A 23,908-nucleotide genomic window follows, 5' to 3' on the forward strand; every position below is an offset into this window, starting at 1 on the left:
CACTCCAGTGTTCTGGCCTGGAGAATTCCATGGACTGTATAGCCCATGGGGTTACAAAGAGTTGGAGACGACTGAGCGACTTTCACTTTCTGGCCTCTGATTGGGAGCGACTCTTAACTGTCCTTTCCCAGAGACCTTTCAGATCCCAACATCCTGCATCTGTCCCATCCCTTCTTATTCACCCTCCCTTCCTTTTTTCCTTGAATCACTGGGCTCACTTGGAGAACAAATGAACTTTCTAGTTCTAAGGAAAAGACAACTGTGTTTCCCACATGTGGGCTTTGTCCTTGGTAGTCACGTGTGCATTGGAGTGGAGGGTGTGATTCATGGAGGGAGCCTCATCCACAAGGGGCTTCTTTGCTTCACTCTACAGCAGCCCTGACCACGTGGGCAGAGCTGGACACAAATCACTGGGAATGACAGAGAAGAAAGCAGGCCTTACAGAAACATCCTCTCCCAACCTGTTCTCAGTACCTTTGTGAATTCCTTCCCCTTTATACTTTTTGGCGGTCATTTCCATGGATTTTCAGGAAGAAATGGAGATAGATACTTGAATGAGAAGTCGATTCGAGCTGCATTTGTGGCTAGCAGGACGAGCTTCCTGTGCAAAGCAGAAAGGCAGGACACTGCCTAACTGTGGTTCTAGCACAAGCACATGGCCATTCCCTGGATGAGAGTTTTGCCACCATGAAGTGAGGCAGGAACCTTGCCTCACCCTGGCCCCTTGATCATGCTTCTGTTGGCCTCTTTCTTGTCTTGACTCCTGACTAGAGTGAGCAAAGCCATGGTCAGTTCAAAGACCATAATCCAGGGCAGAGGAGAGGGCAGGGTCCCTGAGGTGTCCCCTCCCCCAACAGTTCAGGGGTTAGTGGCCCTTCTAAAGTCAGCAGATGGCAGTGAACATGTCTCAGAATTGAAATAAAGTGAAAAAGTGAAGTCTCTCAGTCGTGTTCGATTATTTGCGACCCTGTGTTCTGTAGCCTACTAGGCTCCTCCGTCCATGGGATTGTCCAGGCAAGAATACTAGAGTGGGTTGCCATTTCCTTCTCCAGGGGATCTTCCTGATCCAGGGATCGAACCCAGGTTCCCCGCATTGCCGGCAGACGCTTTAACCTCTGAGCCACCAGGGAAGCCCACAGTTCCACTTTTCATCCCACCCTCTGACCAGCAGGTCAAGGAGCTAAAGTAAACCCCAGGGGCGTTCTTCGGAAACCTCAGTGTTCCAAAGTTGCTTAAAAATACTTTGAGTGCAAATGGCAGTGCTCTTTGTCTTTAAAAGAGTTGTCATTTTTTTTTTTTAATCTCCAATCACCTTAAATAAGAGTTAAACATTACCATTCTTACCCAAGAGGAGGCAGAAGCCCGGAGAGAGAGATACAAGCTGAAGCAGGAGTGGGATGGGTGGCGGCCAAGGGCAGAGCCAGGCGGCTGGGAAGGGGGAAGGCTGCCCTGGGACCCTGGGTTTGAAGCTGATGAAGGAGCTCCTGGTCTCCACTGACAAACATTCGCCCTGTTCTCCTGCACTTCTGTCTCTTCTCTTTCTTCCTTAGTGCTTGAGGCTGAGTGTGGGAGAGGGAGTCGGTGGTGAGGGTGCTGGTTTCCCTTGGGGAAACTTGGGGTGGGGGTGCTTCAGAAAATTCACAGCCACTCACCAACTGGACCCAGGGGACTGGCTGGCTGCAGTGGGGAATCAGGCTGCAGCCTAATGTCTGCAGAGATAGCGGTTCAGGACATGCTTCCACTCCTTGTTCACACCCACTGGTAACAAACTGGCTCCGGCATTTCTCGCTTTCCCACCTCCAAACAGCTCACCCTACAGCAGCACACCAGCAGGTCCCAGAAACCTCCCTATACATCTCAGAAATCCTCACTGGATTCCGTGGCAGCTCATGGTGCTGCCTCTCCACCCTCGGTCGTGTCCCTCTGTCCATGAGCTTTGGGCTCTTGCTCCTGGGCTGGAATTGTGTTTTCTGTCCCTGGCCTCCAGGGTTTTGCTTCCTTGGGACATCCACGTCCACCCTCCCCACCTGGTGGAGACCTGTACATCCTCAGTGTGTTTCATAGGGTTATTTTCTGTTAAACTAATCTTGTGCTTGAATGCTCAGTCGTGTCCGACTCTTCGTGACCCCATGGGCTGTAGCCCATGGGATTTTCCAGGCAAAATTCCTGGAGTGGTTTGCCATTTCCTTCTCCATTTCCTTCTTCCAGATTTTCCAGACTCAGGGATTGAACCCACCTCTCCTGCATCTCCTGCATTGGCAGGCAAGTTCTTTACCACTGAAGATTGGGAAGCCCCAATCTTCTTGCTGACCTCATAAATTCTGAGTCAGGTTGATTAAGTCTGTGACCCAGGAGGACCTCACCAACATTAGTGCCACCATCGTGATACCTGGGTTGGGCAGGCCAGGCAGGGGGAACCTTAGGCCTTGAACAAGTAGGGTCTTCTCCTGTTTCCTGGTGGCTCAAGTGGTAAAGAATCTGCCTGCAATGCTGGAGACCCAGGTTCAATCCCTGGGTTGGGAAGATCCCCTGAAGAAGGGAACAGCTACCCATTCCACTTGCCTGGAGAATCCCATGGACAGTGAGCCTGGTGGGCTATAGTCCATGGGGTTGCAAAGAGCCAGAGGGGACTAAGAGACTAATACTTTCACTTTCCTATTTAAGAGAGAGACTGTACATGTTTTCACTACATGTTATTACAGTATTTGCTTTCTGAAGCATTTAATGACTTAGAAAAACACTCAAGATATTTTAGATTAAAAGGAATGAAGGCTATGAATCATTTTTTATGGAAAGAATCTATCTTATGCACCCCCATAAGCATATTCATGCCTGCACCTACATTGTTCCCACACTACACAGGCATGTCCCAGCCATCTGGCCTGTGCCACACCTACATCCACATCCCTTCCTGCACCCCTATCTACACTCACATCAGCACCCACACTGATGTCCACTTCTCTTTGTAGAACTTGTAGATGCTGCCTAAGCTTCCCCCATTCCCTGCTGGACACACTTTTCTAGCTTACTCTGCAGGTGGAAGCAGCCATGTGTCCTGTATAGCCAGTGACATGTGGGCAGGTTACCTACAAGCTTACTTCTCAGAACCTCTTTCTTCGCTTCTCAGATGCCAAACGCTGAGGAACCAGGGAAGGACTCCAAGTCCCAGGGTGTGATGGAACCACTGGATAGGAAGGCTGGGTTCTAGAATGACCTGCCTGGGTGCGGCAGGTGAGTTGAGGTGGGTGTGCGCGTGTCTGCTCCCCATGTGGCTCTGGCGTAAAGTTCTGAGGCTCCTCTGTGTAGAAAACCGCCCCCGAGTTGCTCCACGGACGTGAAGGATGGTGGAGGCATCAAGGGCCAGAGATTCTGCTAACGCGGCTGGTGTCTGTCTTTCCGCGGCCTCCCACTCCACCTTCGTCGCTGGTGCTGGTGCCACAGGGAAAGGAGGCTGCAGAGCGGCCCACCAAAGCCACGCGCCCTGTTCCTGGGCCCAGCGCAGACACCCTGGTTGGGGCGGCGGACCGGCGCGCCTGGACCGCGCGAAGCGCGCAGGTGAGCGGGCACCAGCGCCTGGCCCGGCCCCACGAGGCGCCTCCCACTCGCGGGATGAGCAGCCGGTTGTTCCCGGCAAAGCCCGTAGATACTCAGAGAACTGCTATTTTCTGTTTTTTCATGTTGACTTAAAGACTTCTGGGTTGGTTTCATCTGGAAACATGCTTGATATGTTTGGACACCTGAAGCTTAGATGAGGCGGCTGGGAACTTTCTACCAGTGCGGATGAATTAAGTTGTTTTTACCGCTGTGACTCACCAGCTATGTACTGAGCACTTGCTTCTCTGCTCCCCTTCTTTCTTGCTTTCTTTGCTGGAGCTGAAAATGAAGAACGCGAGAGGGGTGCCAAAGCACTGATTTTTAGGCAACTCTTTGTTATTATTTATTTTTGTTTCACTCTCAGACTTTTAGCTTATAGTGGGTAAAGAATCTGCCTACAATGCAGGAGAACAGGGTTCGATTCCGGGTCGGGAAGATGCCCTGGAGGAGGAAATGACAAACCACTTCCGTATTCTTGCCTGGAGAATCCCTTGGGCAGAGGAGCCTGGCGGTCTACAGTCTGTGGGGGTCGGAAACGACTTAGACTAAACGACTCCTCTTCCTCCTCAGACTTTGAAATTAGAGATGTAGAAAATATTGATTAAGAAAATCCAGAATCACCTGTTTTCTTTCACGCCTACTATCCCTGCCTTTCCCCGCCTCCTACCTTAAAGTGGTAGAAACCTTTCTTTCACAGAAAATACGTGAGAAGTCAGTACACCAGGTATAACAGTAGTATTCCTGTCTGTCCCCCTCCCCCATGCCAAGTTCCTGGGTGAGGAGAACAGTTTTTTAAAATGTGACAAAGAAGGTCAAAGAAGGTCAAAGATTGAATATACTCCCTTGAATTGGTAGGAAAAAAAGAAAACAATAGCAAAAAAGCAATCCAGAGAAAGCTGGTCTCCCTGGAGTCCGAATGCCGCTGAGAGGAGACCCAGGCTGCACTGGACGACTGCACTCCACACCTGTTGCCCACCAATCCTAAGCCCTCTTGTGCTCAGCAACGGTTCCCTGAGCTTCAATATTCTCATCTGTAAGGTAAATTCAGTTTCTTACACTGTAAAATAGTTCTCCTCTGTCAGTGTAGGTGTGTAAATATAGTAAAACCTGAGAGAATTTGATACATAGAAAGCTGTGAAGTGATGGATATTATATCAAGGATTCCAGACACAGCTGTTCATCAGCAAATGATCTGGTGAGGTGCAGTTAGCCCAGGTTTGGCATTCAGGGAGCAGGAAGGCAAGGACAGACAGACGATGTGTGTCCCAGGGAAAGCCAGTGGCTTTCTTCCCAGTTCCGAGCAGTCCACCGGTTTTAAGCAGACGTTTCTCCTCATGGGTCCAGTGTAGTGAGTGGGTGGGATGAACTGGTGATTGTGACAGGCGGCTTTCCCTGCAGAGAGCAGAGCAAGCAGCCTGGGGAGGGAAGAGCATCTGCAGTGGGCCTCACACAGGGGCCAGATAAGGGATAATTGCAGCTGGTGTTTAGGTGAGTCATCCAAGGGGCAAAGCTGAGAAGACGAGGTTCGGAAGACAGCCTGCTCACTGGATAACCTTTGCTGTAAACGTCAGCCGGAAAATTCTGTCAGATCAATAATGGTGGTAATAATGGGTTTTGAAAGGAATGCGAAGGGATTTCATTGCCAGAAGTGGCTTGCCTGTCTTGTTTGAATGGGAAGCCTTGAGACCCAAAGACTGACGAAGGGGTGTTGTGGCTTCGATGTGGGCCTGGGGGCCTGTCCTCTGGCCTCACAGGTGGCGAGGGAGGGGGGCACCATCACAGCTTCCCCATGGAGGTGGGATCCCAAGCCCCTTTGGGTCACTCTGCTGGGGCTTCTGGAAAATGATGGCTGATTCTCAGTGAGAGTGAAGTGGGCTGCCCGGGGCTGAGCAGGGAACAGAATCAGACGCAGGTGTCCTGCAGGGACTGACAACTGAAGTTGTGGGCAAGCCACAGGGACACAGACCAGAGGGCCCAGGATGTCAGTTGGCTCTAGCTAAGCGCAGTGGGCAGATGCCTGCCTCCATGATTCCCTGAAACCTACTGGGAGGAGGCAGGGCCCAGGCATGAACCCAGAGAGTCTGATGGTGCAATGATGGATAAAGCAGTGAATCGAAACAAATCTGTCTGCAAAGAACCAGATTAAATGGTTACACTGGGTATATTAGACAGTAAGCATGGTAATCATGCAATTAGACATTAAAATTAGTTAAAAAGAAATAAAATTATAATTTTGACATCAGAGTATTGTGAAATATAACTGTGAAATACTGGATCTGTGAGGCAGAAAACTCTAGAGGAGAAGGAAAATCTATTGTCTATATCCCTACTTTTACTCCTTCCATTTTTCTTCCTTCTAGCTTTCCAGGATACCCTATTTTATCATTTCCTTCTGTTTAGAGAATTTCAGCCATTATTCCAGATTTACTGGTGACAGTTGTCTTAGTTTTCCTTAAATGGAGACTGTTGATTTTGCCTTCATTCCTAAAGGATATTTTTGCTGGATGTAGGGTTCTGCGCTGAAAGTTTCTCCCTCCCACCAAAAGTTAAAAAATATTGTGCTGTTCCTTTTGACCTCTAACTTTTTCTGATTAGTAATTCTTATCACTCAAATTGGTTTTTTTTTTCCTAATAGGTGAAATATTTCTCCCTTGCTGCTTTCAAGACCTTCCTCCTTTTCTTTTCTCCTTCCTTCCTTCCGTCTCCTTCCCTCCTCCCTCCCTCCCTTCCTTCTGCCTTTAGTTTTATAGACGATTGACTGTGATTTGTCTTGGTGTGTGTTTCTTTAGGTTTATCTTGTTTGAGATTTGCTCTACTTCTTGAATCTGTTGGCTTATGTGTTTTGTTACATAGGGAGTTTTCATCCATTATTTTTCAAGCACTTCTCAGCCCCCTTTTTTTCTCCTTTTCCAGTTCTTTGACGTGAATTTTAGATCTTTATGGCCCCACAAATCTCTGAGGCTCTGTTCACTTATTTTCAGTCTATTTTTCTCTCTTGTTCAGATTGGGTAATTTCTATTTTTCTATATTAAAGTTATCAGGTTGTTTCTCCTATCTCTTACAGTCTACTGTTGGGTTCATCGTGTTGAGCTTTTAAAAATTTTGGTTATTTTACTTTTCAGTTCTAAAAATTTCATATGGTTCTTTATGTCTTTTTTTGTGGAATTTTTTTTTCATTCGTTTTAAATGTATTTGCAATTCATTATTTAAGTATTTTTATGATGACGGCTTTAATATATTTTAAAAACAATTCTAACACCTCTTAATATCTGTTGATTATCTTTTTTTCACTCAAATTGAGGTTTCATGGTTCTTGGGATGATGAGTGATTGGAATTGAAACCTGGATATTTTGGGTATTATTTTATGTGATTTTTAAAATTTTATGTAAACCTTCTGGCATAAATAAGTATTGAGCTTGACTACTGGTTTTCTCTAATGCTGCCAGCAAGGAAAGAGGGGAGGCCCTGCCTCCAGGTGATGGTAGAATTCCAGAGTCTTCACTAAGCTTCCCCTGACCTAGGGAGAGCCTTCTATTTATTCTGGGTGTGGGTAAGAGTTTTGATTCTGATGATGCCACCCTGACATGTATGTGTCGCGTGTCTCATTAGTGCCCCTTATGTGGTATCTGAGAATACCAGGTTATGGGGGAGGTTGCCTCATTCTACAGTAGGCCTACTCTGATGCCACTTCCTTGATGCTTGGTGAGGAGTAGTCCAGGATGCCTGTGTGATCTCCACAGGGGAGAGGATGGAGGCTCTTTATTGCCTGGTAGGGATAAAATCTCTGGCTCATAATTTTTTTTCTGTTTTTTTTGCTTGAGTAGACCAGATATTCGGAGGAGGCAATGGCAACCCACTCCAGTACTCTTGCCTGGCAAATCCCATGGACGGAGGACCCTGGTAGACTGCAGTCCATGGGGTCGCTAGGAGTCAGACACAACTGAGCGACTTCACTTTCACTTTTCACTTTCATGCATTGGAGAAGGAAATGGCAACCCACTCCAGTGTTCTTGCCTGGAGAATCCCAGGGACAGGGGAGCCTGGTGGGCTGCTGTCTCTGGGGTCACAGAGTTGGACACGACTGAAGCGACTTAGCAGCAGCAGCAGCAGACCAGATATTACCTAAATTTTTCCTTCTTGCTCGCCTGTCCTCTTCCTTGTCCTTTGACTAGAGAGATCAGGCCTTTGTGGATATGTATGTGTGTGTTGGTCCTATGACCACTGGAACTTTCAAGCTGCTAGCTTCAGCTCACATCTGGGAATTTCAAGGCAGAGAGAAATATAAATGACAACAACCATCATTATTTACAACAACTATCATTGTGCTGTTCATTGGGTCCCAACAATATCTAGTTGATTTTTTTTCTCACCATCTTTCAGAATTGTATGTTTGTATTATGCCTCACTTCTAGTGGTTTTAGTTGTAGTTAGCAGAAGGAATGAGGAAAAGTACATCTACTCTTATCTTCCCAGAATGAGAACTCTACAGCATGCTCATTTCTATGGCATCTCACTTTTTATCTTGTAATATTTTTTCCTGTGGTTTGTTTTTCTAGTTTGATTGCTCTTTTCTATGCTTATTCTTTACATGGTACGTTTCTATCCATCTTCTTTTAACATACATGTATTTGTAAATTAAAGAGATTCTCTTCTTATCAGACTATAATTGTGTTTTACTTTTTATATGTTCTGATCACCTCTGCCTTTTAATTGATATGGCTAGTTCATTAATATTTAATATAAGTACTGATATGTTTTTAATCAGTATTACCATTTAAAGATTTTATGTTCATTCTTTTTTCTTCTACTGCTCTTCCTTTTGCATCTTCTTTTGGATTATTGAGTATTTTTAAATGAATTTCATTTTAGTTTCTTTATTCACTTTTTAGCTCTCTTTGCATTATTTTTTCAGTAGTTGACTTAGGGATTAAATATACATCTTTAGCTTCTAACAATATATTTAGAGCTAATGTAGTATCAATTTAGAGAAATGTAGCAGCCTTGCAACTATAGAAGTCCATCTACCACCCCAATACTTTATGTCGTAGCTATCCTGTGTATTCTATTCATATATAAGTCTGGCAAGAAAATGTTATATAAGTTTTCCTCTAAACAGTCATGTATATATTAAGTAAACTACGAGAAAGTTGTTATTTATATTTACTCACACATTTACAATTGCAAATGTTCTTTGTTCCTTCTTGAAGCAATGCACTCCCTCTGATATAATTTCCCTGTACTCTGAAGAATTTCTTTTGGCAATTCTTATAGTGCATTTCTGTTGTTGAAAAATTCTCTAAAGTTTGTTTTACTTGAAAATGTCTGTGTTTTTCCTTCATTTTTAAAATAAATTATTTATTTTTCTTTTATTTTTGGCTGTGCTGGATCTTTGGTGGTGCGTGCGGAATTTCTCTGGTTGCGGTGATGGGGAGCTACTCTTGGATGTGGCACACGGGCTTCTCATTGCGGTGGCTTCTCTTGTGAAGCATGGGTTTAGTTGCTCCTTGGCATCTGGAATCTTCCTGGACCAATCCCTGGACCCATGTCCCCTGCATTGACAGATAGATTCTTTTTTTTAGAATTTTTGAATTTTAATTGGAGGATAATTGCTTTACAATGTTGTGTTGGCTTCTGCCATTCATCAACATGAGTCAGCCATAGGTATATATATATGCTCCCTTCCTCTTGAACCTCCCTCCCATCTCCCATCCCATCTCTAGGTTGTCACAGAACACTGGGTTGAGCTCCCCGCATCACACAGTATATTTCCGCTGGCTATCCAACTTTACATATGGTAATGTATATGTCTCTACGCTACTCCCTCAATCTGTCCCACCCTCTCCTTCCCCCACTGTGTGCACAAGTCTGGCAGGCCAATTCTTATCCACTGTACCACGAGGGAAGTCTGCTTCATTCTTAAAGAATATTTTTACTGGATATGCACTTCTGCATTGGTAGGTTTTTCTTTTGGCAAACTTATAGGATGTTGTGCAACTGTCTTCCTGCTCTCATTGTTCCTGATGGTGAGTGTATTGTTATTTGACTCATTGATCCTATCTGTGTAATGTGTTCTTTTACTCTGTCTCCTTTGAAGAGTTGTCTCTTTACTTTTCAACAGGTGACTAGGATGCAGCTAAATATGGTTTTCTTAATATTTCTTGTTTGGGTGTGCTGAGCCTCTTGGACATTTAAATTGATGCCTTTCTCCAACTTTGAAAAGTTTTTGGCTAGTGTTTTTTTTTTGTCTGCCCAGTTCTCTTTCTTCTTCTTGTGGTATTTGAATTACCTATGCTAGACCTTTGGATGTTGTGTAACAGGTTCCTAAAGCTCTATTTATGGTTTTACAAACATATTTTTTTTCTTTCTCTTTCTAAATTGGATGATTTCTACTGACACAGTTGTTTTTTCCTGAAGTAATTTATTTATGACTGTGCTGAGTCTTTGTTGCTGTGCATGTGCTTTCACTATTTGCTGTACGAGTTGGGGTACTCTATCACACTTGTGGCGTGTGGGCTTCTTACTGTGGGTGCTTCTCTTGTTTCGACGCAAGGCTGTAGAGTGAGCGTGCAGGCTTCAGTGGTTGCAGCATGTGGACTCAGTAGTCGTGACTCATGGACTCTAGAACGTAGGCTCAGTAGTTGTGGCACGTGGGTTTAGTTGCCCCAAGGCATGTGGAATCTTCCCGGATCAGGGATCAAACCCATGGCACCTGCATTGGCAAGTGGATTCTTAACTACTGGACCACCAGGGAAGTCCTGACATAGTTTCAAGTTTATAAACTCTTCTGCTGTCATCTCCACTCTACTACTGAGCCCATCCAGTGAATGTTTCATTTTAGATTTTGTATGTTTTATTTCTGAAACTTCATTTTTATTTTTAAAATTGCTATTTCTCTAATGATATTTTCTACCTTTTTGTTCATTCATTGTGCATATATTTTCCCTTACCCCATTGAACATTGTTTCAGTAGCAGTTATAATGTTTTTGTTGATATTGATAACATCTGAGTCATCAGGGTTTGCTTCTGTTGGTTGAATTTTTCCTTGAGTGAGGATATACTTTCCTAGTTTATATATTGATTAATTTTGAATTCGATTTTAGAAATTGTAAGTATTATGTTGTAGAAACTCTGATTTTTTTATATGCCTCTAGGGATTTTGATGGTTTTATGTAGTATGCAATTGTCTTGCAAACCCTTTATCACCTATAATGCCGAGAGTTCAAATGCCAATTTAGTTCTTTAAACCTTAATGCAAACTGTGTTGAGTCTGCTGTCTACATGCTTGGTTCAGGAGTCAGCCTTACTTGGGCAATGTTTGTCCACAAGATTTAGGCCTCCTTTTTTCTGGCTTATCCTCTCCGAGACACCTCCCTTCATTTTCTGGCAGCTTTGGTGGCCTTGTACCTCAGGCAAGAAAGATGGTGGACTTTATAAGAGAATTTTAATCACTTTGCACTGCACTGAGGCTCTCACCTTTCAGCTCAAAACTAAAAAAATAGAGACTCACCTATGTCTGTCCCTTCATTCAAGATGTAACTCTTCTCTAAAACTTCCCTGCTTTTGTTCACTTTTTAGAGCCCTGAATATTTAAAATTGTGTCCAGAATTTATATTGCTAAAGGGCTGGTTTCTAGGAGTCTGCTCCAGCATACCTGTGGAAGTCAAGGCTTTATTTTAAATATGTCTTAGGATGTTTGAAATATTTTTTTTATAAATAAATAAAAATAAAAATTTTAAATTTATTTATTGCAGAGATAGAAATATTTATCTCTGCAATAAATTTGGTCACAACCTAAGATTAAGAATTGGTAGCTTAAACTCTCAGATCCTTGTTTAATTATCTGAATGTTAGAAATAATAAAAAATAGCATGCTGTCATTTAACTATCTATTTATCAACTAATGTGTTATGTATGGTAAGTGCTTTAAATGCATTATCTCATGAAGTCCTCACTAGATCACTGTATAGGCTTGGGACGTCTTAATGAACTCCGGGAGTTGGTGATGGACAGGGAGGCCTGGCGTGCTGCGATTCATGGGGTCGCAAAGAGTTGGACAGGACTGAGCGACTGAACTGAACTGAACCCTTACAGAGGTAGAGTCATAGCCCAGTTTATAGATGAGAGAAAGGGCTTTGAAGACCTTCAGTATTTTCCCTAGGCATGAATCCAGCTCTTTCTGACTCCAGAAACTGAACTTTTAAGCACTAATCAATGTGCCTGCTAGGACAATTTTTAGAGGTAGAAACTAGTGAAAGCTGTACAAAATAATCTGTAAGTATAGAGCTGTAGTGACAATGTGTCATGGAAATACTTAGAAGGATGCAAATAGTTATCAGGAAAGCACTCAGGATTCCTAGAACTAGACATTTTCCTTTGCCATGGTTATGTAGATGCTGAAAGCATGATTTTTAGATCTAAATTCTTGCTAATTGTTATGATGAGTTTAGAGATGGCCTTTTTGATTATGAGTATATTTAAGTATTTGGAATTAGAGATTAAGAGAACAGGGGATGTGGGCAGGCCCTTTATAGTGAGAGAATCAGAAGAGGAAGCATTAAGTTGTGCTGTGCTTACTCAGTTGTGTCCGACTCTTTGTGACCCCATGGACTGTAGCCCACCAGGCTCCTCTGTCCATGGGGATTCTCCAGGAAAGAATACTGGAGTGGGTTGCCATGCCCTCCCCCAGGGGATCTTCCCAACCTAGGGATTGAACCCAGGTCTCTGCATTGTGGGTGGATGCTTTGCCATCTGAGCCACCAGGGAAGCCCAAGAATACTGGAGTGGGTAGCGTATCCCTTTGCCAGGGGAACTTCCCAACCCAGGAATCGAACCAGGGTCTTCTGCATCGCAGGTGGATTCTTTACCAGCTGAGCTACCTGGGAAGCCCAAGCACTAAGTTAAGCAGCAGCATTTCTACACTGTGGTCAGAAGGCTCTGCCCATTTGTCTGACACTGGAGTAATAACAACAGTGTGTGTATGTTCAGTCACTTAGTTGTGTCTGACTCTTTGGGTCCCCATGGACTGTAGCCCTTCAGGTTCCTCTGTCCATGGGGTTTTCCATGGCAAGAATCCTGCGGAGTGGATTGCCGTTTCCTCCTCCAGGGGATCTTCCCGACCCAGGGATCGAATTCGTGTCTCCTGCATTTCAGGCAGATACTTTACCAAGGCCCATGATAATAATAATAATAGCAATGACAATGACAGTAGACACTAACTTTTATCAAGCATTTAGCATGCTCCAAGCATAGTACTAAACTTGTATTTTAAAATTTATTTCTCACAGAATTCTCTGTGACAGGCAGTACTGTGGTCCCTATATAGCTGGTGGAATGATGAAACCTTACTGAAGTTAAATATCTTGTTCAAGGTTATATAAATAGTACACATGGAGCTGGGATTAGGACTCAGTGATGTGGATTTTGAATCACTCTCACCTCTCCTAACAGTGCTTTTCTATCTGTAAAAGGAAGTTCTTGCCACTTCTAGACATATTCTATGAATTTATTTGATCAGTGTTTTAGCTTTGTTAGTATTGGGACAATTTTCAGTGATCTCAGCACTCTTGGGTTGGATATCATCAAAAAGGCAAGAGGAAGGGAGCCCAAGAGGAGTTTTAGCACTCTTCAGCAAGTGCTGCGAGACATCCTGCTTAAAGTCTATATGACGTCATAGTCTTATCCAACAAACTCCAGACTGCTAAAACCTGCAGAAAACAGTAAAGGATTAACTGCTGCTGCTGCTAAGTCGCTTCAGTCGTGTCTGACTCTGTGCGACCCCAGAGACAGCAACCCACCAGGCTCCCCCATCCCTTGGATTTTCCAGGCAAGAACACTGGAGTAGGTTGCCATTTCCTTCTCCAATGCATGAAAATGAAAAGTGAAAGTGAAGTCGCTCAGTTGTGTCTGACTCCTAGCGACCCCATGGACTGCAGCCTACCAGGCTCCTCCATCCATGGGGTTTTCTAGGCAAGAGTAGTGGACAGATAAAATGAAGACTTTTAACAGATTTAAAGCTCATGGGATTTATTACCTCAGATATCATATAGCTTCTACTAACATAAAACTTTCTTAAGGAATTAAATTAGGTACATTTATTAATATCCTAATGGAAGCAAGAGACACTGTTCTGGAGTCTACTTAATTTTTGTAGGTCCTCCTGCCCTCTGCCTTCCTTATTTTCACAGAGTTCTGGGGAACTTGGTCAGTCTGACCTGAGACATTAGGGGATGTGAAGAAAGATGTACTTTTACTGCATGGGAAGAAAGATGTACTTTTACTGAACGAGAATATACATGTGTTTAGAGTCTCTTAACAGCAGCAGCAGCAACATACTATCAGAACTTTTAATTATAGTACAAACTGTACTTATATGGATAAAGAAGCATACAAGTAGATATGCAAAGAGGAATAACTGGATTAGTTTCTCAGCAATACTCTGCAAATAACAGATCTTAAATATACATGTCAGTAAAATAAATAACAGTTGTTTGCTGTTTCTTTAATGATCATGTTGTAATATCAGTGGGATATTGTCATCCCGATTGTGAGAATTGCTAGCTACAAACTGTTGCATGTGTAGCAATATGGATCTGCACAAAATAGGTTTTAAAAATCACTAAATATACATAGAGGAGTAGCCAACTAAATAGCCCATGTATAATTTCTTTTCCTTTATTTTAAAAAGAATATTTATGGGATGCACATACCTTTTGTTGTTGTTGCACCATGCAGCTTGAATGATCTTAATTCCCAGACCAGGGGTTGAACCTGGGCCCCAGCAGTAAAAGTACCCAGTCCTAACCCCTGGACTGACAGGGAATTCCCTGGAAAGCATGTGCCTTGAGTTTTTATTTTTTGGTACTGTTCTCATTTCTCATAAAATTCACTAAAGGTCATTCATGAAATATAAATTAAATTATACCTTTAAGGTAATTTTAAGTATGTAAAAAATAAATCAAAATAAATCTTTTCTAAAACAACATATTTTCGTTTTGTAAATATGTCCATGGTTGCTATAATACATATTGATCTTCATTTGAAGTTTGGAAAGATAGCCCAATTATTAAAAATTTATTAATCTGATGTACATTAATAAATTAAAGGAGGAAAAAATGATCATCTGAAAAAGCATTAAATAAAATTCAACATTGATCAATGATAAAAATATTGTTAGGAAAGTGGCAGGAAAAGAATATTTTTAATTTGATAAAAGTTAATTTTCAAAAGTAAGCATATTGGTGAAGTTTTTAAAGCTTATCTATTAAAGTGAAGAAAAGTATAAGAAATTCCTCAGTCTTTGCTTCTTTTCATCTTTGTCCTGGATGTTCTCTCAAGAGAAGTAAGAGGAGAAAGGGGTATTGTCATTTATTTGGTGAGGGGGAAGGATCAAAGAAGGATTTCTGGAGGATGGAGGTGCAGAAGACACTGGGTTTCGGCTTCAACTGAATTATTGACCTTTTGGATACCTACCCCAGCAGCCTCCCCATTAACTCTTGTGTTTCCCTTCTGCTTCTTAAGCTCCTGCCCTCCCCACACTGAATACTCTAGCCATCACCCGACCATCAGTCCTGTTCATGGCTGGCTTCTCCTCTCAGCAGCTCAGGGAAACTCTGGGCGCCAAGAAGTGCCTCTTCCCAAGACACCGTCCCTCTTGCTGGCTCCTGAGCTGCTCAGCGCTTTGTACCTGCAGATCTGGCCTCTGTCCCTTCCATCGCTCATCCCTGTAAATTAATCTGTGACTCAGCAAAGACTTAGGATCAGAATCTGCTTCTTCTTTAAGCTTTGTCTTTAAAACAGACGAACCTACAGTTTGTGTTTCTTTTATCCTGCTGGGGACGCCACTTGTCAGTATCTGGCATCTTTCCTGTGGCTCTAGTAGGAGGAAATTCTTCAGTGATGCTGTCTGCCTCAGATTCATCTAGGGAATGAGGTTAAATGTTTTTCACCAGTCTCTGGCTTGAGTCTCCGTAACAGCTCTGTCTTGAAATGTTGTTTTGGTCTTGGTTTCCCTCATAGTCCAAAAACCTGGTGAACACACATTCTCTCCTTAAAATGCATTTTGGGACATGTCGACTTTTTTCGTTTACCTCTATGTTTGGACAGGTATGGGCTTCCTATGTGGTGCAGTGGTAAAGAATCTGCTTGCCAATACAGGAGACACAAGAGATGCAGGTTCTATCGCTGGGTTGGGAAGATCCCCTGGAGGAGGAAATGGCAACCCCCTCCAGTATTCTTGCCTGGGAAATCCCACAGACAGAGGAGCCTGGCGGTCTGCAGTCCATGGGGTCTCAAAGAGTTGGAAACGACTGAGTGACTGAGCACACGCGCACTGGACAGATTCACAAGGGTTGGGTATACCTTCTTCATTTTGCCACAGTTTTCCTCTGGCCTTTGTTTATTCCTACATAAGAACCAAATGGATTATATATTTATTTCCTCCTTTGAAATTTATGCTTCTAAAGCATAAGGAGTTTTAACCAGGAAAATACTTTAAAGCCAGTGGGATGCTGAGTTAGCCAAGAAGACTAATGGAGAAGCTTCCTTTATTATTGGAAACTCAAAGCTGGTTATTTGACTATAAGATGCATCCTGCCTGCTTGTAGAAAGACTGGAGATGGTGCACAGCAAAGCAGAAAGGAGAGCAGGCTGCGGGCAGGGGCTCTGTGTGGCAGTGCAGCCGCAGCAACTTATTGGTACCTTTGGCTTACAAAAACCCTGTAGTCCATACCCTGAGTGCTTGTCCTAGCACTTAGGAGAGGCCACCCTGTGATACTGCTGCTGCTGCTGCTAAGTCTCTTCAGACGTGTCCAACTCTGTGTGACCCCATAGACGGCAGCCCACCAGGCTCCCCCATCCCTGGGATTCTCTAGGCAAGAACACTGGAGTGGGTTGCCATTTCCTTCTCCAAGTTATCTATAGAAGAGCAAACTTTTCCTTAGCTCAGAGTTCTCACATGTGTATTGCTGTATGTGCTTTGTATTCTGGCCTTTTCAGTAATTATTTTGCCTCTCTAAGCTATAGAAGTTGTACCCTATAGCAAGGCTGTTCACGTGGAATTGAGCTATTACAACAAGAGCAGTGGAATTATCCTCGTGCTCTAGGGAAGGGGAGGACAGTTGGAGTCCTAGCGTTGTTGGTCTGTCACGCTACTCTGTCCCTGACAGTATATCCCCGTGGCTCCTAAAATCAGGGACCAATCATTCTACTGGTACCAGTTGCAGATAACCATCTTTTTGAATGCGACCCTGAGCTCTGGGCTCCGGAAGGCATATATGAAGGGGTCGATGATGGCATTACACATGATCAACACACCATTGACCTGGAAGAGGGACATGTAGCAGGCACAGTAGGGGTCAGCCGGGCAGAATGTCATCAAGAGGACATGAAGGACAAAGGGTGCCCAACAGAAAATGAAGACCCCGAGCAGGACAGTCAGTGTGACGGCCCCTCTCATGTTGGCTTTGGGAAGGGAAGGGGTCCTCCTGGCGTGGGAGCGGGCCAGCAGGAACATGTGCACGTAGAGGCACAGGATGAAGGCCAGCATCAGTGGGAACAGCGCTGTGAAAGCGATCACTGTGGGAACGTGATGGGAGAAGGTCACGATGGCGATGCCACTGCCTGTGCAGCCTGCCCAGAGGACCGTCAGGACGACGAGGGCGCGGTGTGGGGTCACGATGCGGTGGTACTGCAGAGCGTGGAATATTGTGATGTAGCGGTCAGCGGCGATCACAGACAGGCTGCAGATGGAGCCGAGAAGGGAGAGGATGAACAGGGAGTCCACCACATCATCTGCTGTGCTTTCAAAACTGCCTCGAGGCTCGAGGTAACCCATGTTTCTGAACATGATCAGAACGTTTTCCAAAATCTTGTACAGGCTCCCCAGCATATCGGAAATAGCCAAGCTGCAGATGAAAAAGTACATGGGCAACTGAAGACTCTTATTTTTGGCCACAGCCAGAAGGACCATCAGGTTCTCCAAAACCCCGACAATGGATACTGTGAAAAATATCTCTTCTGGCAAAATCACAGCAGGACAGTCTGAGTTATTTCTTGCTGTACTGTTGATGTTTTCATACAGATTGAGAATGTGTTTCATCTTTCCTGTGTGCAGTTAAGACAGAAACGTTACTGGAACTTGACAGGAAACTTGATTGATTCTCCAGAATCTTTTCTTCTTTGTAGTTCTTGCTGAAGATCTGAGGTAAAAAAGTATATGTAGGAATATTAGTTACAAAATAGATCACAAAATAAAAACAAGCCATGATACCTTTGAGGAAGCTCTGTTGCCTCTGCAAAATACAATGGTGGAATATTTAAATAAAATAATTTATTGGACCCTCATCTTTTAAAAAATCCTTCCTAAATATATATTTTTAAAATTGAAGTATAGTTGACTTAAAATGTTGTGTCAGTTTCAGGTGTACAGCAAAATGATTCAGTTATACATATGTGTGTATACATATATTTTTTCAGATTCTTGAATGTAGTTCCCTGTGCTATACAGTAGATCTTTATTGTTTATTTTATGCATAGTAACATAAAGCTGTTAATCCCAAACTCCTTTTATCCTTTCCTTTCTTTCCTCTTTGGTCACCATAAATTTGTTTTCTATGTCTGTGAGCCTGTTTCTGTTTTGTAAATAAGTTCATGTGTTTCATTTTTTTTTTTTTTAGATTCCACATATAAGTGATATATTTCTTTCTCTTTCTAACTTAGTTCACTTAGTATGACAGTCTCTATGTCCATCCATGTTGCTGCAAATGACATTCTTTCATTCTTTTTAATGGCTGCATAATATTCTTTCTTTCTGTGTGTGTGTGTGTGTGTGTGTGTGTGTGTGTGTATAACACATATTTTGTATCCATTCATTCATCTGTCGATGGACACTTAGGTTGCTTCCATGTCTTAGCTGTTGTAAATAGTCCTGCTGTGAAGATTAGGGTGCATATTTCTTTTTAAATGAGAGTTTTCATCATTTCCAGATATGTGCCCAGGAGTGGAACTGCTGGATCATATAGCAACTCTATTTTAGTTTTCTAAGGAACCCCCAATTCCCACCAACAGTGTAGCAAATGATTGTGGCTGTAACAACAGTTACATGGGGTAACTGGCAGATGCTCTTTGCAAAAGAAAAGGGAACATGGGCAACTGTAAAATGAGGTTTTTTTATACTGATTATTGTCTTTGGCCAGAAAATGTAAAGTCTAATTTTCATATTTTTGCAGGGCTCTGAGAGAAAGGAGAAGGCTTTTTCATTTGTGAAATTCCTGTTACGTGCCAAGCAGTACTATGCCATGTGCTATGCGTGGCATCTCATTTTAATCCTCTTGTCAACAATACAGGTAGTCCTGTTGCCCCCAATTTGCATCTAAGGAATTGGGATGGAAAGGCCAAGATACTGAGAGTTAGGATTTAAATCAAGGTCTCTTTGGCTCCAAAGATGAATATCTGCTAAAATAAATCACTTATCTTAGTGCTTCTGTAAGTATTCATCTGATAAAGAAATTTTATCGGCTTTAGTAGAAATGAAAATAAAATAAGTAAAAAACCTGTGTATCTGACCAAGTCAGATATAACTGACCAAATTGTTTTCCCAGCTCTCTCTAGAAGCTTATATTAAAGAAATTCAGAGGAGAGTGTGGCCCCACAATCCCCTCCTTCAGTTCAGGAGGGAGGCAGATGGCACGAGGCCTTGAGTAAAAGGGCTGCAGGCTCCCTGGAGACAGTCAGCAGCCCGCATCATACTCTCTGTGCTTTGGGGTTGTTGTATGGCTTCTGGGGAGAATGGCTGGGGAGGAGGGTAACAAGGCTTATTTTTCTGTTGAGTGAATGAGTGGTTTGTATCATGTGGCTTTTCCAGTTGATGGAGTTTTAGAATCCAGACTTCAGAAAGAGCCAGTGAGGAACTGAGGTCTGGGTTCCCAAATGGCCCCCTCTTGAGATTTTAGGAGTGGCTTCCCAAAAGTCACATCATTAACATAACAAGAGACAACTTGGTTGTTCTTCTCACTTAGAGAATTCCAGCGATCTTGTGAACTCTGTGCCAGACAAGAGGAGGCAGACCGCATATGTGTCTTCTTATAAATCACAATGTCACAGTGCCACAGGGCTCCTGCCTGCATCCCAGCTCAGTGAGGCCCCCTCTCCCTGTGTTCACTAGATGCATGTAACGTTTTGACTTCATTTTTGAATAGGTATTACTGTCATATATATTTATATATGTGTATTTGTGTGTATGTATAGATACATGAAAATATTAAAGAGTCTCCCTCCCATCCCTTCATCTTGTGTGCCCCATTACTACTCCTCAAAGAAGTGGCCAGTCTTCTTCTGGAGTTTCTTTATGCCCATAAAACAATAGGAGTGTGTACGTCTTCTCCCAGTTGTTAGGGTGAAAGGGAGAGGCAGCAAGAGCAGCAAGGAAGTCTTCAGGCTGTGAGGCAGGCCCGACTCCTGGGGCAAAGAAGAGGAAGAAAGGGGGACTGGGTAGGCAGTCTCTCACCACAGCACAGCTCTGGAAAGTTTTGAGCTGGTCAGTGGAGAGTCCTTGAGTCAGCTGCCAATTAGAGGAGTCCTAGCTCCTGCAGAAGTAGACTGAGCCCAGTCATGGACTGGGGGCAGCTGGGAGGAAAGATGCTGGGGACCCAGACACAGAGCACTGTGTTGCAGGGAGAAAGCCAATTCTGGCTTCATGTTGGAAACTGTTTCTTTGACTTGCTTTTCATTGCTTTTATTATAATCATACTCAGTGGCTTGCCTGGAGGGCCCTGCCCCTCTGCTGGACTGTAAACTACATTGCCTTTGTTCAGTTTGTGGAGAGATAGTTTGTCCCTGCCCACCTGTGAAAAGAAGAGATTAACACATCCCTTCCAAAGACTGGCCACTCCCTTGGAGATGTTTTGCCAGACTGAAGACCCTTTCACTTTACTTCCCCATTGCATCTCCTTCTCTATTCTGCCTTTTGACTTTAGTTCCTCACTGCTTCTGATGTATAAAAGAACCTGACATCCAGACCCCAGTAAGATGCTTATTTTGAGGCACTAGCCTGCCACCTTCTCGGTCTCCTCGATTAAATCTCTCCCTTGCCTCAACCCCTCGTCTCTCAGATTCATTGGTCTATGGTGTGGCAAGCAGAGTGGGCTTGATCTCAGTAACACTGGGCACCAGTCAGCCCATTTCTGGCCAGCAGGATACCCCCTGCCCTGTGTGTTCAGTGGTCGGTATATTATACCTAGTGTTTTGTACCTTATTTCATCTTGGACACTTTGCACAAAGTAGATGGATCATTTTCTCATTCTTTCTGCTCCTCATTTTTCCATTTTAAAAAAAGCTGCTCCTAAGTCACTTCAGTCGTGTCCGACTCTGTGCAACCCCATAGATGGTAGCCCACCAGGCTCCCGTCCCTGGGATTCTCCAGGCAAGAATACTGGAGTGGGTTGCCATTTCCTTTTCCAATTTAAAAAAGCTACTACAATGTATTCCATTGGGTGGATATGTCCTGAGTTATTTCATCTGTGTTTTGATAGTCACTTGGGTTGTTTCAAACATTTTGCTGTATAAAGAATGCTGTAATGAATAATCATGTAAGATGTCATGTGCCTAGTGAGTTGGATAAGTTCACAGAAAAGGAATTGTTGAGAGAAAATATATATGCATGTGAGAGTGTGTGTGCATCAGTATATGCACAGATAAGGTCAAACTGCCTTCCTGGAGGGTTGTACCAGTTTACATCCTTACCAGTGGTGCGCTGCCCCACGTAGCCTCCTTAATGAAGGAGGCTTATTGCCAGTGGAACAGCTGGTAGGTTTTGGCTTGGGCAGGCTCCCTACCGTTCCTGTGCTCTCAGGATGCTTGGGCCTTCTGGTCTTAGCTTCCTACTTCTGTCCCGGTGCCCACAAACACACCAGACCTACCTTCCCCTGATAATGTGGCTGAGAGAGACATCCACCGTTTTCTCCTTGGGTACAGTTCAGTTCAGTAGCTCAGTCCTGTCTGACTCTTTGCGACCCTATGGACTGCAAAACTCCCAGAGCTTGCTCAAACTCATGTCCATTGAATTGGTGATGTCACCCAACCATCTCATCCTCTGTTGTCCCCTTCTCCTCCTGCCTTCATTCTTTCCCAGCCTCAGGGTCTTTTCCAATGAGTCAGTGGTTTCCATCAGGTGGCCAAAGTATTGGAGCTTTAGTTTCAGCATCGGTCCTTCCAATGAATATTCAGGACTGATTTCCTTTAGGATGGACTGCTTGGATCTCTTTGCAGTCCAAGGGACTCTCAAGAACACCACAGTTCAAACAGTCAATTCTTCTTGGGTACAAACTGTCCTTATTTGTATTTCTGTTTCTTGGTCTTAAATTCAATAAGAAAAAGAGTAGACTCTGTGGGAGAGGGAGGGGGTGGGAAGATTTGGGACAATGGCATTGAAACATGTAAAATATCATGTATGAAACGAGTTGCCAGTCCAGGTTCGATGCACGATACTGGATGCTTGGGGCTGGTGCACTGGGACGACCCAGAGGGATGGTATGGGGAGGGAGGAGGGAGGAGGGTTCAGGATGGGGAACACATGTATACCTGTGGCGGATTCATTTTGATGTTTGGCAAAACTAATACAATTATGTAAAGTTTAAAAATAAAATAAAATTAAAAAAAAAGAAAAAGAGTAGAAAAGCTGAGTAGTAAGACAAGCTAAAGATGACTCAGTAAAAAAAGAAGAGATAAAAAATTGGAAACAATAGTAAAATCTTAAAAACCAACATGTAGGCTAGTTTTTACATAAATTACAAGTAGCCAAAATGAGGGTGTGGTGTGGGAATGGGGCAGGGCGGAGGATGTAGGTTAGTCTGGGAGCTTCTGTCTCCCCAGGGGAAAGCTCAACAACCTTCCCTTCGGCCTGCACCCAACTCCGCTGAGCACTGGCAGTTCCTGGCAGAAGTCCGGGTGGCAGTCAGTAGGAGTATGTGTAACCAATCAGCTATCTTGCCATGGCAGTTCCCCAGTCACCTTGAGGAGCTGAGTGCCTGCCAGTTCATACCTTCAATCCCAGAAGTTTGACTTGAATAGGGCAGAGCACTTTGAAGGACTTCTTATAAAATTGAACAAGTGAACAAACTGAAAAGATCTGCTTATTGTGAGGGACTTTGTAAGAGATGGAACTGTGCAGTCTGTATGGCTGGGATCCCACTCCCCGGTGTCTCCCCCTGTATACACATGTCCACCACGGACCCTGAGCTGGTGCTTTTAAGACACAAGGACTATTAATTGCTGTGGACTGGTTTGTGAAGGGTTTGCCTGCTTTCTTATTTGCAACCTTCTGGAATTAATGTATTTGTATGATTGACAGATGGCTTGAAGGATGCATGTTGGGCTGTGGCGTGTGGGGTGGTGAGGAGTCTGAAGAGTGCTGAGATTGATACTAAAATCAGAGAAGTTTTCTCTCCCACTGTGCCATTGCTTCTTGTAGAATCACCTGAAGCACAGAGAACTTTCGATTTGAAATTGCTAGTTCTAGAACAACAGACTGGTTTCACATTGGGAAAGGAGTACATCAAGGTTGTATATTGTCACCTTGCTTATTTAACTTATATGCAGAGTGCTGCTGCTGCTGCTAAGTCGCTTCAGTCGTGTCCAACTCTGTGCGACCCCATAGACGGCAGCCCACCAGGCTCCCGTCCCTGGGATTCTCCAGGCAAGAATACTGGAGTGGGTTGCCATTTCCTTTTCCAATGCATGAAAGTGAGAAGTGAAAGTGAAATTGCTCAGTTGTGTCTGACTTCTAGTGACCCCATGGACTGCAGCCCACCAGGCTCCTCCATCTATGGGATTTTCTAGGCAAGAGTACTGGAGTGGGTTGCCATTGCCTTTCATGTGAAATGCTGGGCTGGATGTAGCACAAGCTGGATCAAGATCGCAGGGAGATATAGCAAAAACCTCAGATATGCAGATGACACTACTCTTAACAGCAGAAAGCGAAGATTAACCAAAGACCCTGTTGATGAAAGTGAAAGAGGAGAGTGAAAAAGCTGGCTTAAAACTCAACACTCAAAAAATGAAGATCATGGCATCTGGTCTCATCACTTCATGGCAAATAGATGAAACAATGGAAAAAGTGAGACTTTATTTTCTTGGCTCCAAAATCACTGCAGATGGTGACTGCAGCTATGAAATTAAAAGACAAGTGACCTGCGCCTTGGAAGAAAAGCTATGACCAACACACAGTATATTAAAAAGCAGAGACATTATTTTGCCAACAAAGGTCTGTCTGGTCAAAGTTATGGTTTTTCTAGTAGTCATGTATGGATGTGAGAGTTGGA

At 43.6% G+C, this 23,908-nt stretch overlaps 1 protein-coding gene and 1 long non-coding RNA gene across 3 annotated transcripts in view; one reads left to right on the top strand and one right to left on the bottom strand.

Moving 5' to 3' along the window:
• LOC129635924 (uncharacterized) overlaps positions 1-23,908 on the top strand; it is an 82,014-nt gene that overhangs the window by 1,227 nt on the left and 56,879 nt on the right. For both annotated transcript variants that reach the window (XR_008706540.1, XR_008706539.1), the window contains exon 2: positions 3,128-3,231. This is a non-coding gene — a long non-coding RNA (uncharacterized LOC129635924). The remainder of the gene's footprint in view (positions 1-3,127; positions 3,232-23,908) is intronic.
• MC2R (melanocortin 2 receptor) lies at positions 16,798-17,691 on the bottom strand. The gene has a single exon (XM_055559159.1). The coding sequence runs from the start codon at positions 17,689-17,691 to the stop codon at positions 16,798-16,800; it is 894 nt and encodes a 297-aa protein (XP_055415134.1).

Source organism: Bubalus kerabau, chromosome 21 (assembly GCF_029407905.1).
Source record: "Bubalus kerabau isolate K-KA32 ecotype Philippines breed swamp buffalo chromosome 21, PCC_UOA_SB_1v2, whole genome shotgun sequence".
Lineage (NCBI taxonomy): Eukaryota > Metazoa > Chordata > Mammalia > Artiodactyla > Bovidae > Bubalus > Bubalus kerabau.

Bases quoted from the DNA above. Each gene is read 5' to 3' on its own strand.
- MC2R (XM_055559159.1), bottom strand. From the start codon at position 17,691: ATGAAACACATTCTCAATCTGTATGAAAACATCAACAGTACAGCAAGA.